The 25,658-nt window shown below is 35.0% G+C and overlaps 1 protein-coding gene across 5 annotated transcripts; it reads right to left on the bottom strand.

Annotated features, from left to right (window-relative positions):
* Positions 1-145: 145 nt before the first annotated feature.
* P2ry10b (P2Y receptor family member 10B) lies at positions 146-25,283 on the bottom strand. Of its 5 annotated transcripts, none has more exons than NM_001106939.1 (2): positions 24,458-24,628; positions 146-2,848 (listed from the first exon to the last, which is right to left on the bottom strand). In NM_001106939.1, the coding sequence occupies exon 2, from the start codon at positions 2,649-2,651 to the stop codon at positions 1,593-1,595; it is 1,059 nt and encodes a 352-aa protein (NP_001100409.1). In that variant the 5' UTR covers positions 2,652-2,848; positions 24,458-24,628; the 3' UTR covers positions 146-1,592. The 5 variants fall into 5 exon arrangements, with proteins under 5 accessions (NP_001100409.1, XP_006257228.1, XP_006257231.1 ...); XM_006257166.5 differs by lacking the exon at positions 24,458-24,628 and adding an exon at positions 25,113-25,283 and having other exon boundaries at positions 147-2,848; XM_006257169.5 differs by lacking the exon at positions 24,458-24,628 and adding an exon at positions 24,732-24,887 and having other exon boundaries at positions 147-2,848.
* Between the last annotated feature and the right edge of the window lie 375 nt (positions 25,284-25,658).

Here is a 25,658-nt window from a genome sequence, read left to right as displayed (position 1 = left end):
CCAAATCTTTGTCCTATTTCTGGATATATTGTTCAAGGGTTATAAAAATCACATCACAGAGATAGTGACACATGCATGTTTAGTCACACGAGAAAAACTATAGAACCAATCTATATATTCATCAAGGAATATAAGGGTCAACAAAATGTAGTATGTATAAACAATGGAATTTTATTGATCAGTAAAGAAGAATTAAATTACATTTTGGGAACTGAATATCAGTGTGTTAAGCAAAATAAGTCAGACAAATATCACATTTTTCAATCATATATTTATAATATGCAATATATATGTAAAACATAAAAGTAAAGAGGGGAAGGAGAGATGTAAACAGGATGCATACAAAATATGATAAAGGAGGTAATCAAATACAAGATGTAATAAACACTTGTATTAAGAGTGCAAAAAAAGAGAATTTGGAAGGAAGGTACCAACAGGAATTGGAGGGTCACCAAGGGAAGGCTGTGGGGAGCAAATAAAAACCAAGTATGATAATATATGCATACGAAAATATCACCATGAAATCCATTCCTTTATATGCTAACCGAAAAATATAATAAAAGTTAAAGGCTACTTGAAAAAAGTAGACACCAAAAAAGGAGAGACAAGACAAAAACAGTAATTTATAAAACTAACCACAGTTTTATAAAATTTCGTTTTAATGATACCCAATATTTGAAAATGGAAAGATTCAAATTTTCCAGTGTGAATGATTTATATTAGTAATAATTCAGCTACAGGGTTTTTTAAGTGGCGATATTTGTTCTGCACTAATGATAAAATTTGATTCAGTTCATTCGTATATTCTACTCAAAAATAATTAGGCTCAACTAAATCTTACCAAAATGAAAACTGTATGAGTTGTGTGAGTCTTCATTAACCTGTCAATTTAAATGTATCTAGTGAAGTTACATATGAAATAATACACCTAGCCAGGTGGATCTTAAGAAAGATATATGAGAATATTTCCAAATTAGTGATAGTAAACAAAAATGTGTATCATATCACAAACTCACAATCATTCAGACAGAGTTTTTGTCTTAAGCCTTTAACCTCATTTTTAAATACGTGGAGCACAGTTCTATTTCAGGTGTTCGCATTGTCTGTGGATTCAATGGTGATTTTGAGAGGCTCATCTAAATTGATATTTTTTTCTTCGAGGTGGGAAAAAAGATAATCTTACAGATATTTTAAGTTATACTGTCGCTAATTTCTATAATTTGTATCAATGTGAAAAGCCATCACTCTGTAAAACAATTGGCTAAAGTAGTGTAGGTTTTCTAAATAAAGATAGGGTCATATTCTAATGTAGACTTTTTAAGGTTGGCATAACTTGTACATGTCCACTAGATTGTAATGTGTTTTGTTTTTCTCATTTAAAGGTGAGACTATTGGTCCCATTACTGAGGAACAGATATGTGATTATGTCTCTAGATTATCACATTGTGTGAAGATAGTTTTTTTCTCAAGTCCATTAATAATCTTGGCATAGAGAACGCCTGTAGACATTATTTTGAAAGAAGTGGCCGAGTTTCTTCACGATACCCAGTATAACTTTGAAATGGCTCAACTGACACTGTATATAGATTACTTTAAACAGCCATTTCATCACATTGTGTTGGAACATCCAAACATTCCAGAGAGATAGTCTGAAGATTCTCCTTCCTCTGACGAATTTCCAGAGTACTGTCTTTACAACGCAAACATGACTGGATGACCAAATTCCCATGTTCTGAAAATTGATCGCGAAATTCTGAAGTCATAAAATAATACACAACTGGATCAAGACAGCAATTCAGATTTGCAAGACACAAGGAAATGATGTGGAAATATAGAGTGCTCTTAATAAAGGAACAGTTTGAGAAGACACGTTGCTTTACCATCATAAAGAACGGGAAATTGAGATGGTAAGGAGTGAAGCAGACTATGAATACCACTGCACACATTAGAACCATTCTCAAAGCCTTTTTCCTCTCTTTAATATTCTGAGGTGGATCTTGGAATTCCTGTAAAGATTTTCTTGTTTTCCATGTGCAATACGTAATAATTACTACAGGCAATACAAACCCTCCAAGTTCAGCTGCAGTTACCATGCCAATGGATGAAGCCATACTAATGTCATGAAGCCCTAAATCAGCAAAGCACGATTCACTGTTATTAGCTAAGCCAGCACTTCTTAGGATGGGAAGTGGCAAACAGGCAGTCCCCACAATGATCCAGACAGCAGCACTGATGCCTACGTCGTACCTCCGCTTCCAGTTTCTGGCTCTGAATGGCTTGAGAAGAAAGAGGCACCTCTGGAGGCTAATGCAGGTCAAGAAAAAAATGCTGGCATACATGTTGAGATATTTCAGATAGAAGCACAGCAGGCAAAGGGCCCTCTGGAATGGCCAGTGATGATTGATATAATAGTAAATCCGAAGAGGTAAGGACAGGACATGAGCAAGGTCTGCCACTGAGAGGTTGATCATGAAAATGATGGCTTTATTCTTCTTGCTGATGAAGCGGCACAGAACCCACAGGGCTGCACTGTTAGCCAGGAGACCCGGGATGAATATGAAAATGTAGGTGGTTGCATACAGAGAGTTCTGAAATGTCAAATTAGTGGCATTGCAATTACTCTCAGCAGTGCTGGTACTATTGCTGCCCATCTTGAATATCTCAGTATGTTCATCAAGAAAAACTGTGGAATTATGGCTCCTGCCAAAAGATATAGGTGGTTGCAAAGAGAGAGAACTGAAACAGCATTTGCAAATAAATGTACTTTGTTCTCATACTGTTTGTTCTGTTACTTCCCATCTTTAGCATTTATATTCCTTCCTTAGGAAAAGCCTTTGCATCGTGATTTCTGTGGAAAATAGAGCAAAGACAGAGTCAAAGGCATGTCAAAACATGTGAATATACATATTGGTTGTATTCCTACCACAGAGGTGTTTAAATATGAACTTTCATAAATTCAAAAGCTGTCATCTATGTAAAATTAAAATAGTAAGCAATTTACCAAAAGATAAATAGTAGTGAGGAAGATATTTTCAAGAACATTTACATGATCTTTTAAGATCCTTATTTTGACAACAATTTAGCTAGGTTTTTACTCTGACAAAGAATCACCAAAGTTTCATAGCTAACCAACATCCAAGATCTCATAGCCAAAGAGCCCCCAGACAAATATCCCAACACTCTTGTGAAATTCCATGTTGGATTTGTATAACTATTTCTGCCTAACATTTGAGATTTAGCAGAGTTATTGTCACCATCTCAGGATGAATGAAATCTTAATCCATGTTCAATAGCTATCTTATAAATTATTAAATGGTTGCTATTGTGAACTATGAATTCATGTAAATGACTGGTAGATTAAGACTCTAAGGAAGGGCTGGCAGGTCACCGGGCTTTTTGGATGATAAAGTCTTGGGAAAAACAGAGCTCCCTTCTTCAAAATTTGACTGAAAGCATGGTTTGTTTTGTTTGTAACACATTTTATAAGCTCTTTCCACAAAGTTCTGTGTTTCTTAGCAATACCATGGCAGCTTCAGGCACTCACATACGTTGCAACTATCTTCTTCTTAACATTTCAGTCAACTACCAGAGGCTCTAGGTGGTATCCAGTTATGCCAAGCAATGCTTTCTTCCCTATAGCTTTCAATTCCAGGAATAACACTCGAAATGTATATAAGAAATACTCAAGTTAATAAAAAATAAATAAATAAAAAAAATAAAAAAAGAAAAAAAAGAAAATTAATCATGGAAATGTCATTTTCAGTGGTCATAAATTTTAGAAATATCGTTCATCTATTTAGTGGCTTAGAATCTGTTCCCATGTTGTTCCAACTTAGTTATTCCTGTCAAAAAGATAAAGTAGACTACTCCCTGTTAGACATAAAAGCTCTTCAAACATCTCAAGATAACAATCATGTCTTTTCTCAAATCTTCCTTATCCAGATTAAACATTCATTTCCTAATAGGACATTGTCCTTGTTCTTGGTTTTGTTTTATGTTAGATCATTATTACTTTTGGCCCAAAGCCACTACAGTACAACTTATTTTATCCTTGAAGCAAAAGTTTAACTGCTAAACGTTTGATAATTTTTATGAAATATGTTTTATATATGCTGATTTCAAACACAAAAGAATAGAGACGATTTTAATGCTTCATTGTACTTTTTAGTACTTAAAAAGGGCAGTTAGTTTGCTACATATTTAATAAAGTTAAAAAAATGAGACAGTCTTAATGATAACATGTATTCAAGTGGGCAAGTAAAATACATACGTTGCAATGTTTCTTGATTTACTCTGAAAGTAATATAGGGCTCTTGGACACAGACAATTAAAAATCATAAAAATGTGGTCAATCAGACAAAGCCCATACAGTATTAAAACCTATTTGATGTCTGTGCAGTGAGTGCATGTAACTGTTGGATAAACTGTATTTACTGAGCTGAAAGTTCAGGGCTTAGTCAAACAACCAGGTCATTCAGGCAAACAGCTATTTGATTTTTTCCACTGAGTTAAATATGCAGCTGAATGAGGCAACTGGTTCAGTAAAGTGTAAATAGAGACAACACTATCACCGTTTTATAATTTTCTTGACTAAGTGAAGTAATTGATATTGTATTGTTTATATTAAGGCCAATTTAAAAAATACTTGCAAACACAAACAAGGTAGATTATTCAAATACTATCATCTTTGGTTTCATTATAAAAATGAATAACAATTGCTAAATGTCCATTTTTGATGCTATAAGAAGAACTGTGTGTGGACTCGATCAATCTCTGATCCCAATGTTATGAAACAATGACATTTGTAATGGCTGTTTTGTCTGATGAACAAAGTGAGGCTTCCAAAAGACAAAAATCACTTCATCCATGAAACACTTTTTGACATCCACAAGTTAAAAAGGTAATTTTTTTCTGAATTCATTGTCTCCATAATTCTGTCCATTCTCTTTAGTGGGTATCACATAATGTTTCTGGCAAGATGAGGTGACTTTCCTTTCTAGGTGTCGTTGCTGTGGGAAACAGCTAGTAATCTCCTATGTGCCAAATACTCATCCTCTTATTGCACCTTTTCCTCCAAAATAAAAGTCTAGCAAAGTGTCTTGATCTGTGAAGTGTCAGTTGACTGTTTGTTGGATGAATAATTTTATGAAAGACAAATGAGTATGAGGGAGAGAAAGTCTCTGAGAGGAAGAGAATGAATGGGAATGAATGAGTGTCTGGGGATTAGAATTTAGCTGTGATGTTTGGCCTGACCACCAGGTGTCATAAGTACACCAATGTTCAAATACATAGACACTTGAAAGGGATTTGCTTGAAGCCCCTTTAATAGAAAAATTAAAGGAGAGCTCATTAGGCATCCTGTGAACTTCAGAAAGAAAATCTCATCCACAATATTTCTAGGATACTTGGTTTATTCTTGTTTTAAGCTTCCATACTTCATAATCAGTTTCCAGAAATTTACATTTCTAGATGTATTATAGATCCCTAAATTATAGAGCTGGTAAAGGCATCTAGATAAGAATCAGTAACTTTTGAAAGAGGAAAATGATGCCAGAAAACAGAAAACTAAAAGTTACAAATTCACACAGAAAGTTAGTGGTGATGGCTGAACTGGGGTCTCTTGCCTCTCATCACTACTACTTTTCCAGGAACTTTGAAGATGAAAAGCACATTTTTGTAATTATACAATAACACAAATGTTCAGAAATGAACCAATGCCAGGTTGTAGACCACTAACCTTGACACTGAACAGTTAAAACAAGAGGGATTGCTTCCTTCCAATTTTTCTAGGGCAAATACACTCCTAGAATGAATAATTCAAGTCCCTGATGATAAGATTGTGTAAGAAGCTGCCTTTTTAAAAAAAACTTAATTATGTTATTCTTAATCTTTCATTATTTCTACACATAAGGAAATGAGTTCTATTAGAAAACAGAGATAAGCAAAGACAAAACAAATTTTATTAATGTAAAATACTCAGCCCGAGATTCTCAGAGTCTGGTTTTATCCATACACAGACATTTATATATACAAGAGTCATGAGGCCCAACATTTTCATTCATAACTTTCCAAGCAATTTTTTATGCATGCTGATTTATAAATTAGTTCATATAAATCCATTTTAATTGAATTTGACTTATATACACATATAACTTTAATCACTTAATCATAGTGTAAAATTCCATGTCAGAAACATCTAAATCATAAATTTAATTAATAAGTACATTTTTATTAGAATTCTCAGGTATTATTTATTTAATTGATGGACATTATAGTAGATTAGCATTTTCTTTGATATTAGGAACAATTAGAAAGTCCAGAATGGTGATACCTGCCTACAATCCAAACTTGGGGAGATTCAGACAGGAAAATCAAGAATTCAAGGCCATCATTATTAAGTAGACATGTCAAGGGCAACCTGGAGCCATGTGAGATCTCTTCTCAAAAAAATTAAAAACTATGATAACATTATTTCTCACCCATCTTTATATCTTTGAGCAAGTTGTTTCTTAAATTTTAAGTTGGATTGCTGGACATTAAATGTGTATTCAAATTATCCAAGAAGGTTTCCCATATGAAACTTCAAAGTCCATGTTCTTTTCTGTTACATTACAATGTCAAATACGTTAGTGTTCCAAATACATCAAATCTTACCTATCTAGTTTTAGTATGATATAGCTAAGGATGTTTCAATCAAATGGTAGGTGACAAATTGTGAATGCATATGCTGACATAGCTGTAGACATTGTCAAATATTTTGTCAAATATTTAAATAAATCTAAATAACATATCGTTTACCTCATATATTTATGATTTTCGTGAGACCGTTTAAGATTTCCTGCTAGTAACTCTCTAGTATTTGAAGTGGTTTTTGCTATTTTGTGATAGTGTTCAGTAGACCTCCCCATTGTATGCTCATTCCTTAACACCCAGCTAATGGATCGTCTGTAGCTGGAAAATACAACAGTTATCTTAACTCATAATGAAAAAGAATCTTGAAAGTAAAACTTTTAATCATCTTGTAACTACAAATCCAAATACTTTAACACTTGGTCCTCAAAGCTAATCATTCCTCAGAATGATCTAGGATGCAGTCCTACCAGAATTTCTTTCAGTAGATCTGAGATGGGGACCACTAATAAACATTTCTAACAATTATCTCGTGGGATTCAGGGATCACTCTGAAAAGGACTGCTCTAACACAACTTCAATACCAGAAATAATTGTTTTAGCTCAGAAAAGTGGGCTGTTTTTCCCTTTCACAAACACTTTTAAATCATTTAACTCATTTTTTTTCTTTTCCACATTGGAGATGAGGAAATTTTTTGACAAGTTACCGGTCTAATTTCCAACAATTTCTAGTATAGTCTGGCATCCTTATCTATACTCAATTATCTCTCTCCTTTTGATATCATGGAAAAAATACTACTCATAATAATAATAATAATAATAATAATAATAATAATAATATTAAAGGAAGTTTTGCTCAGTTATTAAGAGCACTTGTTATTGCAAAGTACCAGAGTTCGATTCCCAGTCCCCACAGGGAAGGTACACCACCTCTTCGTACAGGCACACATGTGATGTATACACATACATGCAGGCAGAAAACCCATGCACATAAAATAATAAAAAGGAACCTAATTTAAAAAGTTAAAATACTGCATCATTTTGGGGGTTTTAAAAATAGTCAGGGTTCTCTGTTTAAAAAATAAATAAGTCTTTCATAATTGGAAAACAATCTCAGTTACCTCAATTAGTTATTTATTATCCAATACATCTTTGAGCAAAGATTATTGAACTTATTTCTGAAACATCTTATACAACTAGTTCCACACAAAAGTTTTTTTTAATGTTCAGAGTCACCGCCATGCTGTGGCTTAAGCACTTGTATAAACAATGTTTCCCAAAATTCAAACCACGTTAAGACAAAACATGCATTATAAGAAAACAAATTACTTTGTCTTAAACTTCCTAGTCTTCCTCCAGTGTCAGGAACTTCAAAACAGGAGGTTCAATAAAAGTCAAAGGACACAGTGACTTTAAGACTTTCTTTGGCTTCGGAATATAACTGGTAAAAACACATTGCTCATTTGTGGCTGATTTTCATTTTAACAGTAAAATCTATTTCTGATTTTACTACTACCCCCTCCCCCAGAATTTGGAAAAACTCATAAACTTTGTCCCAAAGCCACCTATTTCAAATTCTTTTTTATCTGGTGCCAATATAACCTAAATTCAGTTTTCTGGCTTTGTTTATTTTTCTTTCTTGACCATAAATATACTATAGTAGTACAATTACTACTATTTTCAGACAAATCTTGAAAACAAGTATCTGTGCCTATGAGTTGTTTTTCTTGATTTATCTTATCTACAGTCCTGTAAATCACACAATGTACACCATTGTTTATATGTTCAAAGAAGGAAACTAATTTTACAATGTTTGCATCTGGCATATAGTAATGTCACGATGCATGCGGCTTTTATTCTCTTTTGTTTTGTGAAATTCTTCTGAGTCATGAGAGAAGACAAAATATAAATACATTTCAAAGCACAGCTTAAATGTCTTTTAGCTCAGGAAACTACTCATGACTTTGTAAGCCCTGTCAACCTCAATTTTCTTTGGATTGGTGATGTATCTGCCAACTTACAGCTTTGTGGGTAACATATTTCATGACAACTGAATTTATTGAAAATTACTAGTGTACCTTATTCACCTTATATGATTTAATTCTCATGACAACTCAGAATTTGACAATTGGAAGCAGGTACATAAGTTTATAGGGACTGTGGAATTGATTGTATGGCATAACATCCTTAATATGCATAGTATCTTAGTATTTTTGAAACATAGTTCCTACTCCTTTGGAAATATATATATATATATATATATATATATATATATATATATATATATAAATGATGTTATATGGCCATTATGACACAGACTCAATCCCTATAACACATAGCTTGAACATTTTACCGATGACTAGCCTCATACATAACCACCAAATCATACTTCTATTTTCCTGAACTTTAAAATATATAGTGACTTATTTATCCTGCTTCACTCAGTTCTATTCTGACATGAATAGCCATTGTCTCCATCTCTTGTTTAACTTCTAAGTCTCTCTAATTCCAATAAAGCTCAATGAAATTGACCTGATATTAATCTGAAGTGAAGTTCTTCGAGGTAAGGAAGGACTTGCCATTCAAGTGCAAACAACTGAGAAAAATCACTCAATGGTGAAAGCCAAAGATACATAAACAAATAAAATAAATTCAAATATTCACAAGGAAATGTCTATGTAACACAAATGACAAGTTAATATAATATTAAATAAATAATTTCATAATACCATGAAATGTATTCTTGAGAATTCCCTTAACACCTAAATGTCCTAAATCAAACACAAACAAATTAGGCACATCAGGGCAAAGGTATACAGTAGTAAAATGGGATACGATGAATGACTAATTATTATCAACACACCAGACCCACAGTTCATTTTCAGCACTGAAACACTGAAACAAACCTACTAATATGGTAAGCATATCATGTGCCTTAATTTTAGCTCCTTGGAGATGAGCTAAGACAAAAACTCGATAATTCAAGGCAAAGTTGGGCAAAATAGAAAGAAGAGAGATGAATTAAGGGAAGGAAATTTAGTACTTTAACAAATATAAAGACATTTACAAACAAACTGATAAGGAATAGATGGTAAACAAAATCACAAAAATATAAAAATGTTTTAATTAGTCATTACAGGAAAATTTTTACATTATAAGATATATTAAAAGAGACAGCATTTTTGAAGTCTATGACCTAACCTTCTACATTATAGAAGCATCAGTAGAAAAACACAAAATAAAAATCTTGCAATATTACAATATAAGTAAGCAAAAAAGAATATGAAATAATAGAAGAAACAATGAAGCCAAAATTGATTCCTTAAATGCATAAGCAAAACTGTGAAGCCTGTTGATTAGCAAAAATAAATTAAAGGAAAAAATAGCACAACTTGCTAATAACAAGAGTTGAAAGAGAAGACATTACTGATTGAGTAGAACAAGGGTTATAAAAATACTATTAACAACAGTATGCCAATGTTTACATGACTAAATTTAGATTTTTACAGAAACCAGTTACATTTTACTTTAAATTTTCATTTTAAAATTTAAATGGACCTAGAAATAAAGGAAACAAAATTCACAATCAATAATCCTTCCAGAATGAAAAATGTAGGCCCTGAAGGCTTCACTAATGACTGATAAAGCTCTTAGAAATGTTCAACATCTTTAGTCATAATGGAAATGCAAATCAAAACAACCCTGAGATTTCACCTCACACCAGTGAGAATGGCTAAGATCAAAAACTCAGGGGACAACAGATGCTGGCGAGGATGCGGAGAAAGAGGAACACTCCTCCATTGTTGGTGGGATTGCAAACTGGTACAACCATTCTGGAAATCAGTCTGGAGGATCCTCAGAAAATTGGACATTGAACTGCCTGAGGATCCAGCTATACCTCTCTTGGGCATATACCCAAAAGATGCCCCAACATATAAAAAAGACACGTGCTCCACTGTGTTCATCGCAGCCTTATTTATAATAGCCAGAAAATGGAAAGAACCCAGATGCCCTTCAACAGAGGAATGGATACAGAAAATGTGGTACATCTACACAATGGAATATTACTCAGCTATCAAAAACAATGACTTTATGAAACTCGTAGGCAAATGGTTGGAACTGGAAAACATCATCCTGAGTGAGCTAACCCAATCACAGAAAGACATACATGGTATGCACTCATTGATAAGTGGCTATTAGCCCAAATGCTTGAATTACCCTAGATGCCTAGAACAAATGAAACTCAAGACGGATGATCAAAATGTGAATGCTTCACTCCTTCTTTAAAAGGGGAACAAGAATACCCTTGGGAGGGAATAGAGAGGCAAAGATTAAAACAGAGACTGAAGGAACACCCATTCAGAGCCTGCCCCACATGTGGCCCATACATATACAGCAACCCAATTAGACAAGATGGATGAAGCAAAGAAGTGCAGACCGACAGGAGCCGGACGTAGATCGCTCCTGAGAGACACAGCCAGAATACAGCAAATACAGAGGCGAATGCCAGCAGCAAACCACTGAACTGAGAATAGGACCCCCGTTGAAGGAATCAGAGAAAGAACTGGAAGATCTTGAAGGGGCTCGAGCCCCCATATGTACAACAATGCTAAGCAACCAGAGCTTCCAGGGACTAAGCCACTACCTAAAGACTATACTTGGACTGACCCTGGACTCTGACCTCATAGGTAGCAATGAATATCCTAGTAAGAGCACCAGTGGAAGGAGAAGCCCTGGGTCCTGCTAAGACTGAACCCCCAGTGAACTAGACTGTTGGGGGGAGGGCGGCAATGGGGGGAGGGTCGGGAGGGGAACACCTATAAGGAAGGGGAGGGGGGAGGGGGATGTTTGCCCGGATACCGGGAAAGGGAATAACACTCAAAATGTATATAAGAAATACTCACGTTAATAAAAAAAAAAAAGACAAAGCACAAAACTGACGTTTCAATGAGTGCGTTACACTGTATTTATTTATCGTGTACATTATGATGCGCTGAAGTATTTGTACATAAAAGTTAACACACAAACTAACAAGTACATTAGATCATATATTTCTCTTGTGGGGATAGCACTGAACATCAATTCTTTGTACTTTTTCAAGAATAAAGGAATCATCATTAAATTTAAAGTATTTTGTTATTTTGCTTCAAATAACACTTTATTACAATTTTTGTTTCCATGTTTAAAAAAAAATCCTCTGATGGTATTACCAGGGCTCTGCCAGATTATGCTTTCTCATAGAAAGAAATTATACACATGACCCTCTCCAGAGGGTAGCAACAAGAATTACCAGGAAAAAATAGAAATTATAAAACAGAGAAAGCTATCTCTAGCTGCTTTTGTAAGGAGCTCATGTTTCTGAGAGATGTAAAAATTAAAACAACACACTATACAATGGAAAAGGAAGTCAGTCAAGTTATAGGGCCTAGTGGAATAGTGTGGGAGGGGGTGGCACTATCTGGAAAAAAATAAAAAAATGAATTAAGACTGAAGACTCAACTGGGAGAGCAGATAACATTCGAAATGTAAATAAATAAATAAATAAATATCCAATAAAAAAGTATATAAATTTCAATGGAGCCATGCTGGTCTACAAATTAACTCCAATGCCTGTCAAATCAAAGCTGCTTTATTCATAAAATGATGTAAAAAAAACTTTCCCCAAAACTGAAAAGAGCTTACAATAAGAGAGAAAACCTAGAAGATGCAGACTTTCACATCTGAAACGATAGTAATCAAAGCAATGTGGCTGAAGCATAATGATAGACATCACATAGATGAATGGAATCTATTTTAAACTGTAGAAATACAGGCAACTGGAAGCATGTACATGATGTTCTACTGTTTGGGGAATTTGTGAAGTGTGTGATCAAGGGGTGCTCTAGAAGAGTACCAATAAAATGTTAGGGAGCAGAAATAATAATAATTTGATGATCACGGACCAACTGAATAACTGAACAGGAAAGTATGAAGTTGGTAGCCATCACTGCCTTCATCCTTTCATCTATCAATTCAGTTAGTCAATCATGCATGCATGAACACACACACACACACACACACACACATACGCACCTTTATGAGATCCTAAGAAGATTCCAGATCTTTTCAATTGTAGATAGTACTGTAAAAATAAGCATAAGTTGCAGCTACTTCTTTTTAGAGCATAGTAATTATTCAAAAGAATAGTTTTCTTTACGGATATTTTCACGCATGAACGTAATTTATTTGCTTATTACAGTGATCTCTCTCCCTCTTCTTCTTCTTTCCCACTGGTCACCCCAGCCGAAAATAGTCTCTTTTCTACTTTCATTATATATACATAATGTTAAATTCTTCAATCACTGGAAGAAATGTTATACTTGTGTTTCTTAGTCTGGCTTATTTTGTCTAACAGACTGTCCTCCAGGTTTTTTTCCCATTTTCCTTCTAATGAAATAATTTTCTTCTTCATGCTTGACTAATACCCCTATTATACAATACTTCCTTTATTCTTTCATTGATCTATGGGTTGGCTAATTCCACATATAGCTTATTGTGGATAGTACTGAAATAAATATGAATATTCATGTATCATCTATTCCTCCAATAGATATGTAAGTGGTATCACAGAATCACATGATAGTTCTATTTTTGGGGTTTTGAAGAATATCCATAATGATTTTCATAACAGCTAGACTAATAGACATTTTAATTAACAGGACAAAAGAATTCCTTTCTTTAATGTTGTGTTGGTTACTTTCCTGTTTCTGAGATAAAACTACTACGACCCAGAACTTAAGATATCTTTAGCCTACAATTCCAGAGTTGAATATCATAATGACAAGAGGAGGCATGACAGCAGGCAGTTGGAGCAGGAAGCTGAAAGATCATATCTTCAGCCAACAACATAAAACAGAGAGTGAACTGCAAGTGGAACAAACCTATAAAACTCAAACCCCATCCCAGTGGTGCATTTCCTCCAACAGAGCCACAGCTTGTAAAGATTCCATAACTTCCACTGTCAGTGTCACCAACTGGGACCACATCTTTAAATATCTGATCCTGTGTGGGAAATTTCTCCTTCAAACCACTATACACATGATACCGATACTCCTCCCCCCGCCTTGGTGGCAGTTATTCTGGGTGTATCAAAACAGTGGCAATGTTTTGATTTCTATTTCCTGGTTGGCTAAGGCTCTTGAATATTTTTCATGTACTTATTGCTTCCACCACTAGGTGGTGTGTAGGTCTGCATGTGTGGAGGAAGGAGGAAGTGGCTCCACATTCTTGGGGGTCTTGGCCTCACGATTTCACTTTATCTTTGTTCCTCACAAAGATGGAATCCTACCTTAGGCAAAGCTGTGCGGATAACAAGTAACTGGAAGCTGCTTCTGCTAAAACACCACTGCTCCTCACTTGTACCCATAAGGTTACTGAAAATGGAATGAACCTGAAATCTCTGCCATGCTTTTATGTGTGTCTTTTTGCTTCACATCAGAAGATGGCACAAAGCTAGGTCATTGGTCTTACCTCCTTAAGGACTGCTTAGTAAGACTTTTTGACTCTGATTCTTGTTCTGTTTAAATCTAAAGTTTACATTAGCCCGCAAGCATGGTCTTGGAGTCCTTGATCTCATTTTTCTATTCCTGTTCAGAGTATAGCCATGTTAGAGAACTCTTCTCTTTCTACTTTTCGCCATTGCTTTTTTTAAAAATTGGACAATTGGGGTATGTAAATTTCTTAGGTCTCCTGGAGCTCTGGTTTTCACTCTAAAATCTCAGGAGAAGAGACCGATACCACATAATCAGGCATGTGACGGGATTTTAATATGTTTGAAGTCATGCTTTAAGGGAAATCATTTATATAAGCTGAGTAGATACCTTTCAACCAGTTGGAAACTGTAACAATTAGAGGCTTACACACACACACACACACACACACACACATACACACACACACACACACACAAAAGAAACCTGCAGGTGGGAGTTTCAGCCCATGCATTTAATCCAGCTTGTTCTGAAAGGACAATCTGACGTATTAATTTCTGCTTTGCCTAATCAACACCTACTGTGGTATAGGCAATTCTTTGGGGTCTATCTTTTAATTTATGTCCACTACTAGTTCTGTCCCATAAATTGGACATTGACTGACATTAATATGAGATACAGGAGCATGTTTTATAAAGAACCTTCCTAAGAATAAATTTTGGAATTTCTCCTGGATTTTTAGGAATTTGATGTTCACTAATCTGATTAGAATTAAATGTGTCAATGACTATTTTATATGATGAAAAAATCATGGTAGCCCAAGGCATGATTTGGCAATGGAGGTACTCAAAATATTGCCACCGAAAATTTCTAATCAATCTTAAATACAATAAAATTGCAGAATATCATGATCATATCCATTATAATTATAAATTTCAAATATGTAGAAATACAGAATAGAATTGCTTATTCCTCAATAAGCAAGAGGAAATGGCAAAAGAAATGTTAAAGCCCATGGATTTGAATTTGAAGCTGAAGTTTCATATTAATATCCTATAGGCACTTTCATTTTCTATTAAAAAAACTTACCTTCTGTTGTCATAGGGCCAACTTAGTTCATCCAGAACAAATGTCATCTTTTAAGTTTATAAGCACTGACTAGAAACACATAGATAGTAAAACTGAAATGAAAACGCAACGACAAATCCAAGTGAAGCTGGCGATATTAAACATCTAAATTGCTCTCTGTTCTCTCTAGTCAAAACAGGCCCCTGAATTCTGCCTACAGATTCTACTGTCCTTTTGCCTTAGGAATTGTTGATAGCATTCTGCATTGTACTTGTTTCTGATTATTTTCAAGTTCTTATACTTCCAAACCAAGAAAATCAGTCTAGTCCTAGTAGGTGTCAATAAGTAAGGCACTTTGTGTAAATCACAAGTCTTCTAGCTCTGTAGAATGTCTAACTATTTATTTGTATGGACTATGTTGACATAACCCAATAAAGGTGACAGATAACATTCTGTTTCAAATGTGCCATTCTTCCACATTTGGGTAAACCACTCAGGCTTTGCTATTTTTTTGTTTGTGTTGTTTGTGGTTCCCTAAAATCTTTATGTTAGAACCTACTCACCAACATAATGACCCTAAAGGGTGGGATTTGGAGGAAAGTGGTTAAGTGAAATCCTCATGAATGGATCTGCCAACTTTGTAAAAATGTTCTCAAAGATTTGCCTTCCACCATGTAAAGATGTGTGGAGAACCTACCAAGTATGTGCCAGAAAAAAAAGAGTCAGCAGTAGGACCCCATGGTACTTTACCTTGATATCCACTTCTTACCTTCTAGTTCATGACTATAAGTTATTCAGCTTATGATCCCTAAATAAACTAAGAAAATAAATGGACTAAATGATCCACACACATTTAATGTTTATTGGCTTTCAGGTCACACCCTCTGCAGCAAATAAAGGTTGCAATGTAGCAGAAATAATACTTACGGTGTCAACAGATGACAATACTATATATAAGGAGCCTTTTCTGAGATGTCTTATAGGTGAATCACATTACACATTATTGTAATTTGGGGGGAGAACTGTCATCGTTTTCAGGTAAATATTGTTGTAATTGTTAATTGGCCTTCCTAGAGACTTGCCATGCCACTTGAGCTGGTCATCATAAAAATGTATAGCAATAATCCATTATCAAAAGCAAATTATATATACCAGATTTTAACTCTCCAAAATACCCCCATGCAATGTAAATCAAATTTTATGTCAGGACCATTATGTTTTAGGATATAGTCCATTAACTGAAGAACTAAATTCTGGTATGGTTTTCAAATGGTTCTGTATGATGTGTAAACACAAATGAAGGTGGACAACTGCAATATTATAGCCTCCTCCTGAGACCCCCCCCCTTGCCCCAAAGATTATAGCAAGCTTAATACTCTTGGTAGGAAAATACTCTTGGTAGGAAGAACACTTAGAGGTGACATTGACTATCCAATTTGCTCAAAAGTTGAAGCCCCAGGAGGCATGATCCTATCCGAACTTATGTGTCACAGCTGATGTTTTACATGGATGATATGTGATTCAGTAAGTGTACTGTGCTGAGGGGGTTTGATGAACAAATATCTGGGTAGAATTATCGAGTTAATGTAAATCTAATTGCAAAATGGTTAGATGACCATATGAAACCTGTCCTGGATTCAGCAATAAAAGCCAAAACCTTCAGCTGACCATTCATACCCACTAGAATAAAATGGCAAGTCAGGAATAAGAAACATTAGAGAACATGGAAAACAGTTAGAGTATATCCATTTCTGGTTAGAACATTAAATATGGTGCTGCTTTTTAAAACAGGTTGGAAGTGCTTACACATGGAATTACTGCATGACTCAAGATTTCTATCTCCATGTATTGCAACCAAAGGAATTAAAACTTTGAGAATGATAAAATTCATGTGTGAATGCTAATAACAGTATCATTCATTGGAATAAATTACAGAAATAAGCCACAAGCCCATTGATAAAAGCTGGATGAAAAAAATATATGTTATCAGGATGGCGGCAAAGCACAGTGACATATAAAAAGGATGAAATATGAACAAAGGGTGAATTTGAAGTTTTAAAATGAAACATTCTAATCAATTTCATTAATATGTGAAGGAAGAAATATCACAGGAACATATCAACTAGTAAAGGAAAAGCACTGGTCAAAATCCTATAGTCATATTAAAACTTTATAAAACCTGGAAATATTCAGAAACCATCTCAACAAAATCAACTGCATATAGTGTCCTCATTGAAGATACTACCAGAAGCTCTAGCTAGCATAATATAACAAAGAAAAGAAGAAATAAAGGGCAAATATAAAGCAAAAAAGACATATTATCTATTTGAAAATGGTGACTTTCAAGGATTAAAATGAAGGAATCTAGGCAGTGCCTAGCCTCATAAAGACTTTAAGTGCCATGGGGGGGATACCCAGGGGCTCCCAATACTCAAAGGAGAAAAAGAGAGGGATGGGGAAAGATTGTGGGAGTAATTGGCCAGGAGGGGGGTCAGTGAGTGATTGTGTATGATATAAAAAGAATAAGTAAAAAAATAAAATTAATTTATAAAAATGCCATAGACATAAATGTGATACATGTATAACAGCTGAAAACTCCTTACATAGTTGTATATAAATCTAGCAAAACATACACAGGAACTATATATTGAAATCTACAAAATGCTGGTAACATCCAGGGTTATATTAAAAAATATAGCGTGTTTATGGATTGGAATATTATAAAGACTATTACCCAATCCCAAGTGGCCATCTCTCAACAGTTGTATTTACAATACACTTTATGTATTTATCTCTATATATTATGAAAATAATATACCTATATATTATATAATTGTAAAATATAGATATTACATATATAACAATAATAGTATTAGAAGATGAGGTTTTGAAGCAGAGTTTGAGGTAGTAGAGTTGGAGAAGGAAAGGGTGGGGTGGCTGATGCAAATAAAGTGAAGTCATGCATGAAATTCTCAGAAAACTTTCAAAATTATATTTAAAGGTCTAGATGGTGTTCTTGTTAGTTTTTGTCAATTTCACACAAACTAGAGTCATCTGGAAAGAGGGAACCTCAACTGGGAAAATGTCTCCATCAGTCCACTGTGGGTGGTATCACCTTTGGTCAGGTGACCCTGGGTTGTATGACAAAGCAAGCTAAGTGAGCCATGGACTACCAGGCAGTAAGCAGCTGCTTCAGTTTCTGCTATTTTTTCCCTGAGTCCCTACCCTGACTTTCTTCACTTGAGTTGACCTAAGAGGTTTAAACTGAAATTAACCCTTTTCCTCCCCTGTTGTTTTTATCACCACAGAGAATCAACAGGAGAGATGTACACTCTCCCCAGCTAGATATATAGTATAATAGGATCCCAAACCCCAGCAGATATTTTTGTAGAATATGTTGCCACTTATTTGAAAATTTTTATCATGAGGCAAAAAATCTATAACACATAAGATAATTATGAAAGACAAATTTAGGACAATCACTGAACATGATTTTGTACCTTCTTTAGTTTAAATTTCCAGACAAGGTTTCACTCAGTTAACTAGGCTGACCTTTAACTTGCTCTGTAATCCAGGTGAACTTTGAACTCCTAACTTTTGCTTCAGCCTGCCAAGCAGCTGCAATTCTAAGCTCGCTCCGCCCTACCCAGTTGTGACTGCCACAGCCATCAAGACAACATGGTATTTTGGAACACTAAAAAAAGTTAGTTAAGTAAGTTAAAGTAAAAAGAACAGACAAATATAAAAAAGCACACTTCCCTATTTTTACAGAAGTGAAGAAAATATAGCCCTGCAATAAATGGTGTTTTGACAACTATATAATATTCATAGGAGAATAAAAGTGCATTATTGTTACAAACTTTGTTAAACCATACACTATAAAGCACCTGGATGTGAGAAGTGCTCAGAATCTGTTAGTGATTATTTCTCAGCTATTACACAAAATGATGGTATAGGAAGAAACAAAATAAAATAATTAAATTTGACCTCATTAAAATTCAAAACTCTGTTCTATGAAGGAGGAAGTTAAGAAGATATAAAGAAAGGCAAAGTTTTGACGAAAAATGCTTGAATGCTACAAATCTAAAAAGAAATTTGTATTTGATGTTAAAGAAACACAATTTGAAGAAAACAATGTAACTAGAAAATGGAGAAAGGAGACAAACAGTTTGTTTTTATCAAAATGCAACTGTGAAACACATACACTTACACACACACACACACACACACACACACAAACAGAGAAGGGACAAAGAGAAAGAGGAGGAGGAGGGAATAGGGGAGAATGGGGAGAGAGAAAGGGGGCATTCATTATTATATATGGAAATACAACTTAAAACTACAATGAGATATAATATTATACTTGCTAGGTTGTATAAAACAAAAGTATTTGGAACCGCAAATGTTACAGGAAGGCAGAACAAGTAGATCTCCCATACATCGATTCTCTTTAGAAAAGTACAACTGCTCTGCAAAGATATTTGACAGATTTTAGCAGAACCAGAAGTACATAGACTATATAAGCCTAGAAACTCTTCTATGTTGGTGCCATAGAAAAATCAAACTATAGGCATAAAAAACTTGCAACTAAATGCTCACTGCCTTTTAACTATAATATTCTCCCTCCAAAACAGAATGGAAACAACTCAGTCACTTTAGTAGATCAATATGTAAATAGATAAATAAAATTTGTTATAGCCCCGTCCTGGTGGCATGTTTAGTAAAAAGTGAATCATCTATTGATACAGAAAACAAAATATATAGGTTTCAAAGGAAATAACTAAATGAGAATGCCCCCTCTAAGAAGGGTATATATTACTTCATTCTATTTGTATAGTATCCTCAAAACAAAAATAAAATGGTGCTGTAGAAAGCCTATGAAAAGTTATCAACGTACTATAGTCTAGGGTGGGTTCAGATGTAAGAAGAACGTTTGTGCTAATGAAGAATTTTCAAATAGATGGTGATATTGTTTGAACATACGAATGTATGTGATAAAATTCACACACATGAGTACTTGCCAGAACTGATGAAATATAAATAAGTTCCACAGTCTAGTTCATTGTATTATATCACATTCAACTTCCTGCTTTTGATAATATACTATAGTTTCTTAAGATCTTATCTTTAAGGAAAACTTGGTGAAATGTACACAATCAGTAGCATTTTTTTAATTTCTTGTGAAACAAAATATATTCGCCAATAAAACGATTTCTTTTTCATTTCCTGTTAAGATTCATTAAGACTCAACTGGCTGGCAAAGAGTGGGTCTCGGGGTTTATACCGAATGTATGTGGAGGAAATCATTGTATCTCCACTCCTATGCTGTTGATTGCAATGAGTGTGATCCAAAGTTAAGAAAAGGGTTTCTAATTGGCTTTTGTTTGTTGTAAACATCCCCCTCATGCTGGAGAAAGTTCAAATGCAAAGACTTCAGAAGCCTCTCAAGCAGCCATTGAACTGAATCTGCCATTAGACCCAGCTCTCATGTGAGAAATTCTGGATGTTTCATGTTAAGTCAAGCACAACGTTGAGTTCTCTGACTTACCCACAGAAATGCCTCAGCCTCCCTTCAGGCCAAAACCAACACACAGAAGCCATACAGAAAAGGAACACTTGAGCACTACTGGTAGGAATGTGAATCTGTATAGTAACTTTTGAAAACAAAATTCATTTTCCAAAAACCTTAAAATAGAAGTGTATGATCCAGTAACTCCAATCTTGAGCATATATCTAAATAATTGAAATCATCATGTTGATATATCAATACTCTTATGCTAATTTCATGATTAGTCACAAATAGCCAAGTTATGAAATCAATAAGTTGACAGAAAAATGAATAGAAGTGTAGCATATATGCACAAGGAAATAGTGCATAATATATTACATGCAACAAAATGGGTAGAAATGAAAGACAATATACTAAGTAAAATACACCAGGTTAAAAGAATGCCTCATAATCTCGCTTATATGTGAAATTAAAAAAAAATTGATTTCTTAGAAACAGAAAACAGAAAATGACTGCCAGAGGCCAGAGGGAAAACAGAGAAAATGGAATGGAAATTAAAGTGTAGAAAGTTAGCCAGGCCTGGTTCTGCATGCCTTTTATCATAGCACTCAGGAAGGAGGATCTCTGAGTTTTGAGGCCAGGTCTTCTACAGAGCAAGTTTCAGAACACCTAAGGCTACCAAAAGAAACCCTGTCTCAAACCATTAAAACTTAAAAAACAAAAGGTAACAAGTTAAACAAGAAAATGTTATAACAATGTACTTCATTTCATGGCGATCACAGTAAATAACATCATATATGACAAGATTTCTAAAAGAACATGTCTTTAATATTTTTACCACAGAAAGGTAAGTCTGTGATCAAAAGATCATATGGTAGTCTATAAACATCCACCACTATTTGTCAATTAAAAAATGTTTTAGGAGGAAAATAAAGGATTGAAAAGATATGGGAATTACAAAAACAAGTTAAGCCATATGTTTGTAATAAAGTTTAAGAAGTGAAATTGAAATTTCCAAACATGTTATGGACAGGAAACCAGGAAAGGGAATAACCGTTCAAATGCAAGTAAAGAAATATATAATGAAAAATTAAAAAACAAAAAAAGAAATACAGGCATATAGCTGTCTCCTGAGAGACTCTGCCAGAGCATGACAAATACAGAGGCAGATGCTCGCAGTCAACCATTGAACTGAAAATGGGGTCCCCATAGGAGGAGTTATAGAAAGGATTGAAATAGCTAAAGTGGTTTAAAATCCTTTAAGAACAACAATACCAACCGACCAGATCTCCCAGGAACTAAACAACCATCCAAGAGTACACATGGAAGGACCCATGGCTCCAGCTGCATGTGTAGCAGAGGATGGCCTTGTTGGGCACCAATGGGAGGAGAAGCCCTTGGTCCTGCCAAGGCTGGACCCCTCAGTGTAGGGAATGTCAGGGTGGGGAGGCAGGAAGGGGTGGGTGGATGGGTGGGGGAACACCCTCATAGAAGAAGGGGGTATGGGGTAGGGGGTTTATGGGCCGGAAACTGGGAAAGGGGATAACATCTGAAATGTAAATAAAAGATATCCAATTAAAAAAAAAAGAACTTTCCAAACATGGAAATTTTCACCCCATGATTGACAGTATCCACATTTATAAATATATTCTGCTCCTGTGACCTAACTATGTACTTTAACTACACTCTTGGTTAATAAGTAGGCAGGATGTGTGAAGTCAGAAAATGTCTCTTTATTCTATGCTCTCCTTTTGGCTCCCTTACCTCCTTTTGAATTACTTAGTACATTTCAAAATGTAGACCTTCCTATTTTGTGAAAAATCTACCAACTGACTGAATAGCCTAGCCTATAAACTCATTAGCTAATTTTTCACCAGCTTAACCTTTCGCCATGATTAGAATCACTTGTGTTTTAAGAAAGGAGAACTTTGAGGGACCATAAATAACCTCTGGACTATCTTATTCACAGTGACATTTCTCCTTAAAGGCAGAGAGAAACACTTCCAGTTCAAAGTGTTGTCCCTTTTTCTTCAACAGCTTCAGAATAATGTGCCTAGGCAGTTGCCAATTTGTAAGTCTAACTCTAGTGGTATATTATAATTTTATACCACGAGAAACTTCAGGCAAGTATTATTTTTCCAATCTTGAGCAATAAGTTTGACCAAGTGGAAAATGTCTCATGCTCTAGTGAATAATTTCTTTCTCAGCCTTCTAGGACACACACATCCACAGCTGCAGAAAGTAAGACATCAGCACAGAGTCAGCCAACAGAAACCTCTCCCTTCCCCTAGGGTTCTACAATTCAGCAAACATCCAGTCCCTACTAAGCTCCAACTTTGTGTTAAAGTCTGCTGCTGGGGACACATGGATGATTAATTTCCTTCTTCCCTTGTCTACTCTCAGAAGCCGTTTGAATAACCTATCTTTCTTCCCATTAAACTTCCTGGGTGGAGTGGGGGAAGGGGAAACCGTCTGGTGGCAAAACTCCACGCAGAACTTTTAAGTCTTATGAGGACATCTTTTGTCACAACCCCACTAAAACTGTTTCTAAAGAGGGTCTGTCCAGGGAATGCTGCTGATTTTAGCCTTTCTTGAGGTTCCCAGGGCTTTGCAGCTTCTTAGCCTGCCTGGATTTCCTATACTGGCCCAAGTATCAGTCACTTTGGAACAAGTTTGCTATAGGAAAAAAGCCCCACCCATACTTGTGGTCAGAGAGATTAGGCAGAGCTCTCTCAATAGCAGACAGTATGGTGCCGCTTGGCAACCATAATATACACATAGTGCCATCCTGTGAGTCATGCTCATGTAGTCTACAGCTGTTAGTTTCATTTTGTTACTGGAAAAAAACCAGTAGTACAATAAAGCACTTATCCTAAATTTTTATAGAAAAAAAAATAAACTTCATTTGGAGAATTTTTTAAGGGGAGAATTTACTCTCTTCAACACTTCACTCAGAGAAAATTAAATGGGTACAAATTACACTGATTTCCTCATCTCAGGGGAAGGAAAATGTTAGTGTAAATAGGTTTCTTTTATATTTTTCCTAATAAACACATTAAATACATTTTACTAAGGCTTACAATCTCACATAGAATCATATGTAATTTTACATATTATGGATAATTTTACATATAGAAGAATCAAATTCCACATGTAAAATTAGCAGACTTTAAAAGAACACATTTTTTAAAAACCACAGAAGAAATTCCTTCTAAAAAAGACAGCAAAATGCTTGGAACGCTTTCTGAAAATGCTTCCCATGTTCTCAAATTAAAAATACATCCAAAGAAATGTTCATCGTAAGCTGAGAATCAGCCCCATTGAGACTCAACAGCTGTGCTAAGTTCTAGGGCTTGATGAAAATCCTTTTGTGCTATTTGAAGCCATCACATCCCACCGGAAAATGCATGCATGGAAAATGTCCCAATCCGAGAAAACATGTCAAGTCTCATCTTATGAAAAGATTAAGGCACTTAGATGCATTTACTACTTGAATGCTGCTTTAATTTGGTTGACACAAACCATGGGTTTAAAATTGTAAGTTTATTTTCTCCCGTTGGCTCACACTAACAAAAATGCATTTAATGAACCACAATCTCAATTTTAACATAGAATTGTTAGGAGCAATGTTTAATAAAAATCTGGACCCCTGGTTTTTGTCAGTGACATGTTAAATTGTAGAGAAAGGAGCTTTCTATCTAGACAGCCACATTTCCTCTCAGAAAGCATGCAGCAGTTTCAGCGAACATTTTCACCACTTAAACTTATAAATAGATATTACCTCACTGAAGTCTCCATTCTTCATAACAATGTTTCCCCCCAAAGGTAAGATATTAGCAGACTCAGAATTGAGTTTTCAGTGGAAGCAGCAGAAATTCACTGTCGTTTTCAATTCACAGAGGCTTTTTAGTTCTATTTTTGAATGTATGAAGAGAAAGCCAAGAACCTTACCCTTTCTACCCAGATATCCTGTAGTGAACTGCAGGCTTTTACAGCTAGAAGAGGAAGTAACGTAGTTTATTCAGCAAAACAGGAAAAAAAACAAAATCGTTTACCTCTAATGGGAGGTAGAACTGTCCGTCAGCATCACTCAGTTGTTTGGGAAAGCCTTTGCCTCAGAGGATATTGTGGGCAAAGTAAATTCAAATTTTGGCTTTGATAAATTCAGAGTTTCCATGATTTGTACACTTCTTCAATCAGGAACAGAGTATCTGACTTTAATTTGCCACGTATTACAGTCGTTGTCTCAGTCTACTCTGAACATTTAAATTGTGGGCTATGAAAAAAGCCAGTTTAACTGTTGGAATTTTATTTTACCATTGAAAAAAATCAATTTATATATATTTATATATATATATATTCTTAATTTTATTTTTACAGAAAGCAGTATCAATTTTATATTGATCCCCATATTCCCATCATATTTTATTCCTTACCATGGTTTCTTTCTGCTTCAATCTTCCGGCATCTACTTCTTAGAGAAATCCATTCCTAGAACTCAGAAGGCTACTAGGTAGCTAACTACTCCACAGTTTGCTAAACTTATAACAGATACAGTGCTTCCAAATATCATTACATCCCATGACTACAATGGCTAATGTTTCCATCTAAAGACATAAAAGGTCATGTGCCTTTGCTATGGTATTTTGAAAGAGAATTTGTCAAGAATGCACTGAGCTTCCTGCTATGCACACGCCCATCTTATTCTATCACCATCTTTCGTCTTCCTCCCCCCTCCCCCTTTCTATGTGCATGCAGGCATATGCCTGAGTCACATATGACTCTCAGGCTGGCTACATAAGGTTAATATTTCCAAATTAGAATGTAGCTTAATTTTGCCATACTGTCTGTTTTAGAAATTTTTAAAAAAAGTAATAATAAGAACTTCTTTGAAAGTTAGGACAAATCTTTTTGGGCCACCCAAATTGAATAACTTGAAACCACCAAAAGATAGTGATTAGTAAGGTCCCACAAAACAGATG

This window comes from Rattus norvegicus, chromosome X (assembly GCF_036323735.1).
Source record: "Rattus norvegicus strain BN/NHsdMcwi chromosome X, GRCr8, whole genome shotgun sequence".
Lineage (NCBI taxonomy): Eukaryota > Metazoa > Chordata > Mammalia > Rodentia > Muridae > Rattus > Rattus norvegicus.
The sequence above is the reverse complement of the archived record's forward strand: the minus strand, read 5'-3'. Positions and strand labels throughout refer to the sequence as shown.

Bases quoted from the DNA above. Each gene is read 5' to 3' on its own strand.
- P2ry10b (XM_006257166.5), bottom strand. From the start codon at position 2,651: ATGGGCAGCAATAGTACCAGCACTGCTGAGAGTAATTGCAATGCCACT.